Source organism: Schistocerca americana, chromosome 2 (genome assembly GCF_021461395.2).
Source record: "Schistocerca americana isolate TAMUIC-IGC-003095 chromosome 2, iqSchAmer2.1, whole genome shotgun sequence".
In the NCBI taxonomy this organism is placed as follows: domain Eukaryota; kingdom Metazoa; phylum Arthropoda; class Insecta; order Orthoptera; family Acrididae; genus Schistocerca; species Schistocerca americana.
In genome coordinates, this window is record NC_060120.1 from 921,993,694 (window position 1) to 922,008,836 (window position 15,143).

General features: G+C 43.7%; 1 protein-coding gene across 1 annotated transcript in view; it reads left to right on the top strand.

Annotated features, from left to right (window-relative positions):
• The first annotated feature begins 625 nt into the window (after nt 1-625).
• LOC124594891 (UDP-glucosyltransferase 2-like) overlaps nt 626-15,143 on the top strand; it is a 100,414-nt gene continuing 85,896 nt past the window's right edge. The window contains exons 1-2 of the mRNA XM_047133364.1: nt 626-739; nt 7,595-7,773. Of these exons, the coding sequence (XP_046989320.1) occupies nt 721-739; nt 7,595-7,773 (198 nt within the window). The 5' untranslated portion in view covers nt 626-720. The remainder of the gene's footprint in view (nt 740-7,594; nt 7,774-15,143) is intronic.

A 15,143-nucleotide genomic window follows, 5' to 3' on the forward strand; every position in this document is an offset into this window, starting at 1 on the left:
AGATTAGATGGGTAGATCACATAACTAATGAGGAGGTACTGAATAGAACTGGAGAGAAGAGAAGTTTGTGGCACAACTTGACTAGAAGAAGGGGTCGGTTGGTAGGACATATTCTGAGACGTCTAGGGATCACCAGTTTAGTATTGGAGGGCAGCGTGGAGGGTAAAAATCGTAGAGGGAGACCAAGAGACGAATACACTAAGCAGATTCAGAAGGATGTAGGTTGCAGTGGGTACTGGGAGATGAAGAAGCTTGCACAGGACAGAGTAGCATGGAGAGCTGCATCAAACCAGTCTCATGACTGAAGACCACAACAACAACAACGGTATCTAATCGTCAGTCAGTGATTTGAACTGCACAAGGCAGAGGTGAATATACTCGTGGACTCTTTTCTTCGTCGAATTGGCACAGTATCAACGATGGAGGCGGTGCTTCACTGTACTAGAGCGATGTACCGTGGGAGGTGCCCGCTTGTCTGCCCAGTATGCGTGTTTTACAACAATTAAGGAGCAACGACAAGAGCGAAAACTGCAGCTTCAGACGGACGCGAAAGAAACACTTGCGTAACTGCCTTCGCATACCCACGTGGTGGGGGAACGCGTCTGCAGTAATGGCTCTCTAGGTCAACAGCAGTAGCGGCAGGAGTTCCATGCCGGGCAGCTGGTGATCGTCGCTTTCCCGAGCGCATCGCTTCCCAACCGTAATCAGCTGTTGTTAAAGATGTCGGGATACCTTTACGGTAAGGAAATCAATCTGTTCATTATCGTCCTCGCTATAGGGGTAAACTACGTTACCAACAAATTTGGACCATTTCAAAGTATGACTGAATCAGTTATTTCCCAGTTATAATACCAGAGGACTCACTAGTGACGAGGTGCATATGGTTGGCGGTTCAGTGAGAGCTTTACGATTCTCTTACCGAGCATGAAAATTTTTCAATAGTACTTTACTTTCGTGTGCACAATTACGAAACCGAAATTAAAAGAGGAGGAGGAGAAGATTACTGTTTAACGTCCCGTCGACAACGAGGTCATTAGAGTCGGAGCACAAGCTCCGATTAGGGAAGGATGGGGAAGGAAATCGGCCGTGTCCTTTCTAAGGAACCATCCCGGCATTTGCCCGAAGCGATTTAGGGAAATCACGGGAAACCTAAATCAGGATGGCCGGACGCGGGATTGAACCGTCGTCCTCCCGAATGCGAGTCCAGTGTGCTAATCACTGCGCCACCTCGCTCGGTAAATTAAAGGAAAACAATGATTTTATTCGTACGGTAACTGCAAGATTATTGTAGGTATGATCAATGATTCAGTATCCATTGTATTTATGTTATAATGTTACTTATCAGTAGAAAATCATTCACACACACGAACATTCATATATACCAACTATGTTAACTCACAAAAATAATGCTGTAAGCAATATTAAAATGTGCAGCTAGTAAGATCCCGTGAAATGAGTGTAATCGCTTTTACATTTAAATATTGTCACGAAGAATTCGTGAAGCGAAATAAAATAACCGTTTGTGCCAAATTGCATTACTATAGCAAATTGATCCTTACATATCTACGAAATAACTAATATTGGTTTATCATAGTGGGCTTCAAAAAAAATTAGAAAAGAGTAATGACGGCTGCAAACGATATATATCGATGACGCGACTGCCACGGAGCCAGATACAACGTTAGCAACTACAATGACAGAAGACGAACGATATGGATTTTGTTAATACCTGAATATCGTTCATTAAATGTAATTTCGCTTACCTTACTCGTCATCGATATCTTGGTTCTGTACAATCTGCCTGATGTGTACGCTGCCAGTATGAGTCCTTTTTTTTTTGCCGTAGCTGTATACCTTAAGAAAATTGGCAAAGTCCCACAGGGAAGTTCCGTACCACGTAAGCGCAAATTGTGGAAGTGCAGGCACTGAAAACTGTACTGTCCGTCTCCTAGTCGGCCTTCTTTTTTAATAGACGATTCCCAATATTTCCATAATCGCTCGATGTCCTGCGTGTGAACCGACGGAACCTCAGAAGACACGAATTACACTGAATGGTTCAAAATTCGTGGTCAAATCGTTCTTTCTTCAAAGTACTGTACGGCTTCCAGTTTTCTGTTCTTACTTTGATTCCATACAAGATAAAGTTCTTAATAAGAGGCATTAAAGTTCGTTTATACCTGGAATACACTTTAACAATGAATTATTTTCTAGACTCTCTTTCTTTACCTCCTAACACCCAAATCTGTTCAGTTTAATTCTTGAGAAACCTTCCTTTCCCTCATTTTAGAGTTGTGATGTGGGGTTTAACTATTTCAACAATCGTTTTGACGCCACCTTTATGAACGCTGTCATCGGTCATAATTATTAACATACCTCATGATAGAAACCACAGGAAACACCAACAGTGTTAATCGTTAATTCGGTTTCCGAAGATGTTTTTTTCCTGTGTATATTCTTTAACTCAGCGGGAAACCAAGATCGTACTCCGCTGTGTTGTCAATTTACAACTAACAAAATGGTTCAAATGGCTCTGAGCATTATGCGACTTAACTTCTGAGGTCATCAGTCGCCTAGAACTTAGAACTAATTAAACCTAACTAACCTAAGGACATCACACACATCCATGCCCGAGGCACGATTCGAACCTGCGACCGTAGTACAACTAACAACATGTTTTTTCTTATACTGGTTCTTTTCAGACATTTGGTACAGTATAATCGGAATGGGAAGTTAAAATCGCTAGTGTTTGAACCCAGTTTGACCCCCATCTGTCCATTACAGTCCACGTAATTTCTAGTGTCGTGAGTAGGCAATAGATTGCATAAGCAACAGAAGTCTAAAGAATTTTGCACAGTAATCAGTCTAGGAATCAAATCACATAACGTGATAGTAATGCTATTCGAAACTGCACTGGCGTCAGTCATCTCTGTAATCAGATATTCAGTTGTCAACGAAAGTCTATCAGAAACATTCATAGCTTTCGCAACTTTTTTGAAAACAGCTGGCATGTATAACCATACGTCTCGAAACGATTCTTTATTATATATGTCTCTGAATGTATCAAATGTGTCTGCAATCCGTAAAGAAACCTTTGAAACGATTTAAAATCTACACAGTTACATCACAATGACTTTTATATTTTATCTTGATATTAACACGATACGAGAAATTTCTTTAATGTCATACTGAAAAAGTCGCTCGGAGCATGATTCTTTTCCGCAGATTGTGCCATCGCAGTAAACGAAATCGATATCTGGCTCCGTGACAAACACGCCTTCGATATACAGGGTGTTAATAAATGTTTACCCTGTTTACAAAACAGTATAACTGTTTGTTGCATACAGTACATGAAACATGTTATACTACATACGCCTCTACTAGTTAAGTTTTGAACTTCACATTAACACTTAATGCTGTTAAAACACTTCAACTTTTAAATCACTTTAACATGTGCACCCTTCATAAAACGCAAAATTGCAAACTGTTCACGATTCGAGCGATCATCTGGTTATAGGTATACAATTTAAGACGTATGCGAACCACTTTATGCCTGTAGAAATTAGCACTCGAAAATCCCGCGAAGATTGTCTAATCCAGTTCTGTGGCGACCTCGTGAATGCAGTTACAAGTACCTGCACAGTCTCCTCTGAAATAGATGGTCTCCTGCTGCTTGTCCGTTTCTGAACCGATCCCAAAGTTAAAAAAGTTTCTATCCATTTCTGATTAACTTGACATCAGGTACTTTGTTTCCGTAATGGGGCACAAACGTTCGCTGCACAGCAGTCGGTGATACGATATGTGCGTTACACAACACAACGAGCCTCCTCCTGGGGGAAACAATTTTTACGATGTAGCTCACACAGCTCTCCTTGTGGCGAAAGTGTTGAATGAGATACAGGTCTACAGAAACTTCATGGGTTCCCTGGTAGACCTGTAACAAAAAACAAAAGTTATCATCATAAATATACTTAATATCTAATCTTGAAATTAGGGTAATCGTTTATGGGCACACAGTACTCCGCTTGCAGGCGTTCTTGGAAATTACAAAAAAAAAGTGGCTTTGTTGAAATAACTTTTAACTTATCATTATCAAATAAGTTAAAAAAATTGAGAACTACACTTCGAAAAGCTTATTGCTTGACATATCTCTGTAGACGCGTCACTCAAGTGGATATCGTGACTTTAGTAGCAGATTGGCATCTTTCTCTTTGTCTCTCTCTCTTTCAGTGTCTCCGTGGCAATTTTGTGTTAAACAATCAATGGCGGCAAACATCTTCCCCATCATCTCAGTACACCGCCAGCACACATATACGAAGCCTCATGTTTTCCTTCGGATACGATAAGTGCACATTTACACGTGCATTGCCTCGTCAGCAACAGATGTCAACTGTTCGACTCTCTTCCAAAAACAAATATGTCTTTGGCCTACCCAGTAGAGTTCTCCTTCAAATGTAACAACAATGTTTACACATATTTTATTTTATGTAACACCCTCTATTGACTGAATATTATTTATGCCCGCTCCTGCACAGCGGTTGTCCAGTGTCGGAAACATGAACAATCCCCTGCGTCAACAACGGGTAGAAACATTGAGTTAGCTAGTTTTCTTCTTCAATATTTCCAGTGTTTTATTCTCAGAAATACAACACACGCAGTTAATACAGGTATACAATGAAATAAAGTTTAAACTTTTCACAGGAAGCGCACACAGATTTTACTCCATATGGACAACAGCCGTTTTTGGTCTGAAACGACATCCAGCCACCGTATCGTAATAATGTTATCGAATTTGGTATCACAAAAACAATAAGAAATAAAATTGCAATTTTACACAGATAAAATAAAAGTATTTGCTTTACTAACAGGTGAACTACTTATCATGTTTACGTAGTGTTGGCATGTATTGAGATACTTCAAAATTCATTACTTAAAAAACTGACAAACGAAAGAAAGAAAATTATGTTGTACAGTAATGTCTCGAAATTTTGTGTGTCTTGAATGCGTGTTATTGTCTTGAACTTACTCTTTCGTTTCAAGAAGTCCTCTGACGTTACTCTTCTTCGTTTCCTTGACTGTGTTGGCTGTGCCTCCCACTTGTGACAGGGTCTGTCTACAATAGTCAGTCACCCATTCACAGTTTTTCGCTAACGTTATTTTGGTACGGTGGCTGGATGTCGTTTCAGACCATAAACGTCTGTTATCTACATGGAGTAAAATCTGCGTGTGCTTTCCGTGAAAGGTTTAAACTTTGTTCCTTTGTATATCTGTATTAACTGTGTGTCTTGTATTTCTGAGAATAAAACACTGGAAATCTTGAAGAAGAAAACTAGTTAACTGAATGTTTCTACACGTTGTCAACGCTGGGGACTGTTCATGTTCGCGACACTGGACAAGCGCTCTGGAGGAGCGGTGTTTATATCTTCCCCTAGCCACACTGATTCACGTTTCGTGGTTTGCCCAACTTTGTTACGGTAAATGGTGGAAAATAGGGGGGGGGGGGGGGGGGAAGGGAGAGTGGTGGGGCATTCCTCTGTGATGGACGTGACCGATTTTCTCTTTCATCTTTTCGTATTCGAATTCGAGCTTCTTTTGTTTTGTTTCGACATCAAGAATACCTTCGTCTGTCCTATATGTACTCCACAAATAGAATAAACGATTATAACACGAAAATTAGTGCACGACGTTCATCGTTCTGAGTAACGACAATGAAACTACAGGACGAACCATTACATGCTCTTAGATACATTGACAGTCACGAGACCAAGCAATTTGAGTCTAACCTGCACAAACTAGGCCAAGAAAATGTTCAAATGTCCTTCATAATTTTCTGTGTGTAATCACGTTAGGTCATTCATGTCTGTATAATTTTATGTATACCAAGAGTTGTCTACCTTTCCTGCTCTGCAAAACCCTAATACTGAACCCATTAATTTAACGCAACAAATGAATCACTCCAAATACATGAAATATTCTATTTAACCGTAAGTTGTAATCATGAACAGGTTGTGTGAATGTTTTTATAGAGTACGGCAATAAAAGATAAGCAGCGTCGAACATTCAATCCACTATGCACAGCGTTACATAACAGGAACAAAGAAACGCGGAGTATTGTTGACTGCTTCGTGACTAAACTAGAGAAACTTCTTTTACGAATTGCCTAATGCTTGGCGATGGAAATTTCATTGCCAATATTCCTATACGCTCATGTTTATCTGAAACTGTACTTGATTGCAAAATGAAATACAGCTGTGGCTGATGTTTGTGATACTGATATAGGATGTTTATGTGCAGTTTTGTTCGATCCCGAAACCGCTATCCATCAAAAATAATTTTTTGTACACTTGTGACAAATTCCCAGGTAGTAAATCCGAGAACTCACTCCAGGATCTGATTTTTTAGCTCGGGTTTTAAGAAGGCCGCCATTTCAGTTTTTACAGAAACAATGCGGGAGAAACAGTTTTTTTCTATTAAACTATTAACTGTTTTAGAAAAAAAAATATGCATTTTGGTATACATCCTTACAAGGTACCGGAGCAGTTTTACTAGCTCAAAAACGTGGTTTTAAAAGGATTTACTAGGTTCTAGAGGTAACGAAAATCGCTGCCCATACGTTTGTTTGTGTTACAACTGCTCATACATGTGACAGATGTGGCCATCTCAGTTATGATAGTTTCCATAAAACTCCAACATCTCTGGTTAAGACACTCCATCTTCAGGAAACAAATGGTCTACCGGGACCATCCGACCGCCGTGTCATCCTCGAGGGAGGATGCGGATAGAAGGGGCGTGGGGTCACCACACCGCTCTCCCAGTCGTTATGATGGTATTCTTGACCGAAGCCGCTACTATTCGGTCGAGTAGCTCCTCAATTGGCATCACGAGGCTGAGTGCACCCCGAAAAATGACAACAGTGCATGGCGGCCCGGATGGTCACCTATCCAAGTGTCGACCACGCCCGATAGCGCTTAACTTCGGTGATCTCACGGGAACCGGTGTATCCACTGCGGCAAGGCCGTTGCTTCCCTGGTTAAGAAACACAACGTAATTCTTTTGACCTTTCACCTCTCACTACAGAGGTACACTGATGATTCAAAACATGATCACTGCTCACCGCGAGTTTGAATACCGCCTGGAGGCGCTGCATGCACTTGGCGGGGGAAGTCTATAATCGAAGAAAAGACGAAGAAGCCGGCCGGTGTGACCGAGCGGTTGTAGGCGCTTCAGTCTGGAACCGCGTGACTGCTGCGGTCGCAGGTTCGAATCCTGCCTCGGGTATGGATGTGTGTGACGTCCTTAGGTTAGTTAGGCTTAAGTAGTTCTAAGTTCTAGGGGACTGATGACCTCAGATATTAAGTCCCAGCGCTCAGAGCCATTTGAACCGAAATCGAAGTACAGTCATAATATGAGTTCTACCGATCGTTTTCTCTATGTCTATTGTGTGCGCAAGACTCATAGTTAGACACAATTTCAACTTAGTCACATACATTTATATCAACATTTCTCACAATTTATCACACTACAAATATTTATACAATCTTGTTTTCATAAAACAAGTTTAAGACGTGTCATTTAAATGTAACAAACATTTTTGCAGAGAAAGCACTTACCACACTTCTGCTACTTTGGCTGATGAGTCAAGCGTGTAGTAGCTCCAAGATTCTGGTGGTGTGCCCGACGCCATCCATCAGCCACCAGAAGCCTTTCCACATTTTAACCAAAGCTCTGCTCCAGAGAGGTCACAAGGTCACGTTTTTCACCGCCAACCCACTCAAGGTAGGTCTCGCTAGATGGCTAATCTTCATTTAAACGCACTAATTTGTTTGACTGTAAGACGAAGCTATATGTACTGAGGTGATAAAAGTCAGGGGATAGCGATATGCAAATGGCGGTAGCATCGCTTACACATGCAAAAGAACAGCGCTTTGGCGAACCTGTTGTTTGTACTCTGATGATTAATTAGAAAAGATTTGCAACGTGGTTGAGACCGCAACGACGGGAATTAACAGACTTTGAGCACGGAATGGTAGTTCGAGCTAGACATAGGGACATTTCATTTTGGAAATCGTTGATGAACTCAGTATTCCGAGATCCACCTTGTCAAGCGTTAGGGGATTCAATATTCCTAGATCCACATTGTCAAGAGTGGGCTAAGAATACAAGATTTCTGGGATCACCTCTCACCAAGGGCAACACAGCAGCTGACGGTCTCACTTAACGACCGAGAGCAGTGAAATAACCGCAGACATCAATGTGGCACCTATGACCAACGTATCTGTTAAGACAGTGTGGCGGAATCTGGCGTCAATAGAGAATGTCAGCAGACGACCGACGCGAGTGCCTTCGCTAACAGCACGGCATCCCCTGCAGCGCCTCTCCTGGGCTCGTGACCCTATCGTTTGGACCGTATACAACTTGAAAAACGTGTGCTTGGTCAGATGAATGCTAATTTCAGTTGGTAAGAGGTGCCGGTATGGTTCAAGTCTGGCGCAAACCCCACGAAACCATGGACTCAAGTTGTCAACAACGCACTGTGCAAGCTGGTGGTGGCTCGATAATGGTGTGGGCTGTGTTCACACGGAACGAACTTGGTGCACTGGTCCAGACGAACCGATAATTGACTGGAAATGGTTATGTTCGACTACATTTGCAACCATTCACGGACTTCATGAGACCAGACAACAATATCATGTCACTAGGCCGTAATTATTCACTATTGGTTTGAAGAACATTCTGGACCTTTCGAGCGAGAGATTTGGCCACCCAGGTTGCCCGATATCAATCCAATCGAATATTTTTACGGCATAATCAAGAGATCAGTTCGCGCACGAAACAGTGCACCGGCAACACTTTCCCAATTACGGACGGCTATAGAGACTATATAGATATTACACCACTGGCCATTAAAATTGCTACACCACGAAGATGACATGCTACAGACGCGAAATTTAACCGACAGGAAGAAGATGCTGTGATATGCAAATGATTAGCTTTTCAGAGCATTCACACAATGTTGACGCCGGTGGCGACACCTACAACGTGTTGACATGAGGAAAGTTTCAAACTGATTTCTCATACACAAACGGCAGTTGACCGGCATTGTCTGGTGAAACGTTGTTGTGATGCCTCGTGTAAGGAGGAGAATTGCGTACCATCACGTTTCCGACTTTGATTAAGGTCGGATTGTAGCCTATCGCGATTGCGTTTTATCGTATCGCGACATTGCTGCTCGCATTGGTCGAGATCCAATGACTGTTAGCAGAATATGGAATCGGTGGGTTCAGGAGGGTAATACTGATTGCCGTGCTGGATCCCAACGGCCTCGTATCACTAGCAGTTGAGATGACAGGCATCTTATCCGCAGCCGGCCTTGGTGGCCGAGCGGTTCTACGCGCTACCATCTGCACGAACAGTTCGACGACGTTTGCAGCAGCATGGACTATCAGCTCAGAGACAATGGCTTCGGGTACCTTTGACGCTGCATCACAGACCTGAGCGCCTGCGATGGTGTACTCAACGACGAACCATGGTGCACGAATGGCAAAACGTAATTTTCTCGGATGAATCTAGGTTCTGTTTACAGCATCATGATGGTTCAAAATAGCTCTGAGCACTATGAAACTTAACGTCTAAGGTCATCAGTCCCCTAGAACATAGAACTTCTTAAACCTAACTAACCTAAGGACATCACACACATCCATGCCCGAGGCAGGATTCGAACCTGCGACCGTAGCGGTCGCGCGGTCCAGACTGTAGCGCCTAGAACCGCTCGACAATCCCGGCCGGCGCATCATGATGGTCGCATCCATGTTTGGCGACGTCGCTGTGAACGCACATTGGAAGCTTGTATTCGCCATTGCCATACTGGCGTATCACCCGGCGTGATGGTATGGGGTGCCATTGGTTACTCGTCTCGGTCACCTATTGTTCGCATTGACAGCACTTTGAAGAGTGGACGTTACTTTTCAGATGTGTTACGACCCGTGGCTCTACCCTTCATTCGATCCCTGTGAAACCCTACATTTCAGCAGGATAATATGCGACCACATGTTGCGGGCCTTTCTGGATACAGAAACTATTCCACTGCTGCCCTGACCAGCACATTCTCCAGATCTCTCACCAACTGAAAACGTCTGGGCAATGGTGGCCGAGCAACTGGCTCGTCACAATACGCCGGTGACTACTCTTGATCAACTGTGGTATCGTGTTGGAGCTGCATGGGCTGCCGTATCTGTACACGCCATCCAAGCTCTGTTTGACTCAATGCCCAGGCGTATCAAGGCCGTTATTACGGCCAGAGGTGATTGATCTGGGTACTGATTTCTCAGGATCTATGCAACCAAATTGCGTGAAAATGTAATCACATGTCAGTTCTAGCATAATATATTTGTCCAACGAATACCCGTTTATAATCTGCATTTCTTGTTGGTGTAGCAATTTTAATGGCCAGTAGTGTATTTCTGCAGGGGACTTCCGAGTATATGCCACGTCGAGCTGCTACACTACGACGGCAAATGAAGGTCCGACACGTTATTAGAAGTATTACATGACTTATCAGGTCAGTGTACTAGGCTTTGTGGAAAGCGTGTAAGAATCAAATTTCCATTACTGAATGTTTATATGCTAACAGTTTCTGTATCTGTAGTCAGACCCGCTGCTGTATCACACACTGTTTAGGACATCCTGAGCGAAGCTGAAACATATCCAGTGTCGTCTTGTGATCAGATCGTGTTTTACTAACAAGGGAACCTCCCCATCGCACCCCCCTCAGATTTAGTTATAAGTTGGCACAGTGGATAGGCCTTGATAAACTGAACACAGATCAATTGAGAAAACAGGAAGAAGTTGTGTGGAACTGTGAAAAAATAAGCAAAATATACAAACTGAGTAGTCCATGGGCGACATAAGCATCATAATGGATACTGTGAGATTAGGAACGCCTTGGTCCCGTGGTAGCGTGAGCAGCTGCAGAATGAGAGGTCCTTGGTTCAAGTCTTCCCTCGAGTGAAAATTTTACTTTCTTTATTTTTGTATAGTTATTATCTGTCCGTTCGTTCATTGACATCGCTGTTCACTGTAATAAGTTTAGTGTCTGTGTTTTGCGACCGCATCGCAAAACCGTGCGATTAGTAGACGAAAGGACGTGCCTCTTCAATGGGAACAGAAAACATTTGATCGCAAGGTCATAGGTCAACCGATTCCTCCACAGGAAAACACATCTGATATATTCTATACGACACTGGTGACGGCATATGCGTCACATGACAGGAATATGTTGTCGACCCACCTAACTTGTACACTTGGCGAATGGGTAAAAAGATTCTTCTACCTTGCCCGATTTAGGTTTTCTTGTGGATGTGATAATCACCCCCAAAAAAGTGATGAAAACATAAGAGTTTGTCACATAAACTGAAAATAAAAAATTAAACTTCTCACTCGATGGAAGATTTGAACCAAGCACCTTTCGTTCCGCAGCTGCTCATGTTACCACGAGACCACAGCGCCCCTGCGTTCACAGTCTCCTTGATGTTGCATATCTTACCATGAACTACTCAGTTTGTATATTTTGCTTATTTTTTCACAGTTCCACACAACTTCTTCCTGTTTTCTCAATTGATCTGTGTTCAGTTTTTCAAAGCCTATCCACTGTGCCAACTTATAACTAAATCTGAGGGGGGTGCGATGGGGAGGTTCCCTTGTAAGAATCGAACAATTGTGCTGGCGCCGAACACAACAAAAATACATAGGTCTACACTGAAGAAATGTAGAATGACAAACCCTAATAGGCCGCGTACTGTTTAACGTAATGCTCTGTTACTGTAAGCGGCTGTTTACAAGGGAGTGGGGCACTGTGTTGGTACTAACCTACCTACCGGTACTGAGTCCTTGTCGGATAGTCGTATTAATCCACATGTCAAACGTACCTGACGTTACCCCGAAGTGCAGTTATCAGTAATACGCTGCGCTGCAAAAACGTGAATTTGGTCTACTTAAATTTTCAACACATACACCCTTGGGGAATTTGAAAGCTAATCGATGTTGGGGAGATGCTGTTAACACTCTCTGCCATTCGGAACTTCTCACGACTCACCAGGATAGTTTCAAAAGACGAATTCTCGAAGTCAACAAATCTCACAACTTGCGAGCCGCTACCAAACGGTCATCATCGACGACAGTATCACAACACTTGAGCAGTTAACTGTTTGACAATATGCCTGTCTCTACCTGTCGTACCTACTCCAAGCTTTACTCATTAACTACCTAGGTCTAAGCCTCAGCAGTTTGTCGCCGGCAGAAATACACTCAAAACATTGATAAAGTTCTCTGCTTGTGCTACTTTGAGAACGTTATTAGCACAGCATGTGCATTTGCGTTACTTATTGTGCAGTCAAGCCAGAGCGACGTTGGGCACACGTCCGCTTGTTTCAACGGCAGAGTCGCGTCTCCCTGACAATGGCACGTCGCCCCACTGCTCATGATTGTTATAAACGGTCGTGTCAGACACTGCAGTTCACCAAATTATTAAATCTGCTTCTAATTCTATCCTGCTCTACGATGTACTGACATCAAAAGAAGTTCTAAACTTGTAATAAACACAGAGAATACTCTACTGTCCACCACAATACAAGTAAGGTGGAATATTTTTTTCTTTTGGCAGTGTCTGCCAAGTTTCATACCTGTTTCACTTGGTCGATCAATACAGGTATGGTTAATGTTGGTTATGGATGACCCTGGACTTGTCGTCTGATGATGTCCCATGTGTGGTCGACTGGAGACAGGTCTGGTGATCGAGAACGCCATGGCAACGTGTCGACACTCTGTAGAGAATGCTGGGTTACAACAGCGGCATGTGTGCGAGCGTTATCCTATTGGAAAACACACCCTGTAATGCTGTTCATGAATGGCAGTACAACAGGTACAATAACCAGATTGACACGCAAATTTGCAGTCAGGGTGGTGCCATACGATTATGCATCCCAGACGATAACTCCAGGTGTAGGCAATTTGTGTCTAGCACACTGACAGGTTGGGTGCAAGCCTGCAACTGGCTTCCTTCTAACCAACATGCGGCCATGATTTGCACCGGGGCACAACGGGCTTTCATCAGATAACCCAAGAGAACTCAACCCTGTCCTCCAATGAGCTCTCGCTTGATACCATTGAAGTCTCAAATGGCGGATGTTTGGGGTCAGTGGAATGCTCGCTACAGCCGTCTGGCTCGGAGCTGTCCTTGAAGTAACCGATTCCTAACCTTTGTGTCACTGTAGTGGCAAATGCTGTTCAAATTTATGCTGCAGGTGCAGTACGATGCGACAGAGTCATAAGCCGAACACGATTTTCTTACCTGTCGGTAGTGCTACAAGGCCTTCAGGTTTCCTGTCTTCTTGTGACTGTACACTCTCGTGACCACTGCTCGCAGCAGCCATGTACATTGGCTATATTCCTGCCACGTATTTGTGCAATATCACAGAAGGAACATCCAGCTTATCGTAGTCCTATTACACGATCTCGTTTGACATCAGTGAGGCGTTGACAGTGGTATGTTCGTCGACTTAAAGGTATGCATTCTTGACTAACATCAATTCACCACGTTCGATCTCAAAGGTAGCTAACGCTCAGCACCTTTACATCGTGTATTTAAAGCAAACCTGAGTTGCATCCTCATAGTGGCGATACGATACTACCGCCACTTTATTGCATCTGACACGAAATTTGAATAGGCATCACCTCTGAGATGTAGAAATAGGCCTACCGACGTTGGTTTACGTAGCACAACTCCTTGGTGTAACGTGGTGGTGGTGGTTAGTGTTTAACGTCCCGTCGACAACGAGGTCATTAGAGACGGAGCGCAAGCTCGGGTTAGGGAAGGATTGGGAAGGAAATCGGCCGTGCCCTTTCAAAGGAACCATCCCGGCATTTGCCTGAAACGATTTAGGGAAATCACGGAAAACCTAAATCAGGATGGCCGGAGACGGGATTGAACCGTCGTCCTCCCGAATGCGAGTCCAGTGTGGTAACCACTGCGCCACCTCGCTCGGTCTTGGTGTAACGATTTATTTACTTATTTTTTATACTGTCAGAGTACGTCTCAAAAATGAGATCGACAGGAAGTGAAAAATGGCTAAGCAGGGATGGCTAGAGGATAAATGTAAGGATGTAGAGGCTTATCTCACTAGGGGTAAGATAGACACTGCCTACAGGAAAATTAAAGAGACCTTTGGAGAAAAGAAAACAACTTGTATGAATATCAAGATCTCAGATGGAAACCCAGTTCTAAGCAAAGAAGGGAAAGCAGAAAGGTGGAAGGAGTATATAGAGGGTCTAAAAAAGGGCGTAATAACGGCCTTGATACGCCTGGGCACTGAGTCAAACAGAGCTTGGATGGTATGTACAGGTACAACTACCCATGCAGCTTCAACACGATACCACTGTTCATCAAGAGTAGTGACTGGCGTATTGTGACGAGCCAGTTGCTCGGCCACCATTGACCAGACGTTTTCCATTGGTGAGAGATTTGGAGAATGTGCTGGCCAGGGCAGCAGTCGAGCATTTTCTGTATCCAGAAAGGCCCGTACAGGACCTGCAGCATGCGGTCGTGCATTATCCTGCTGAAATGTAGAGTTTCACAGGGATGGAATGAAGGGTAGAATCTGTGTCTGGAAGTTGCCATGAAGGGTAGAGCCACGGGTCGTAACACATCTGAAATGTAACGTCCAGTATTCAAAGTGCCGTCAATGCGAACAAGAGGTGACCGAGACGTGTAACCAATGGAACCCCATACTATCACGCCGGGTGATGCGCCAGTATGGCGAAGACGAATACACGCTTCCAATGTGCGTTCACCGCGATGTCGCCAAACACGGATGTGACCATCATGAGGCTGTAAACACAACCTGTATTCACCCGAAAAAATGACGTTTTGCCATTCGTGCACCCAGGTTCGTCGTTGACTACACCATCGCAGGCGCTCTTGTCTGTGATGCTGCGTCAAGGGTAACCCCAGCCATGGTCTCCGAGCTGATAGTCCATGCTGCTGCAAACGTCGTCGAACTGTTCGTGCAGATGGTTTTTGTCTTGCAAACGTCCCCATCTGTTGACTCAGGCATCGAGACGTGGGTGCACGATCCGTTATAGCCATGCGGGTA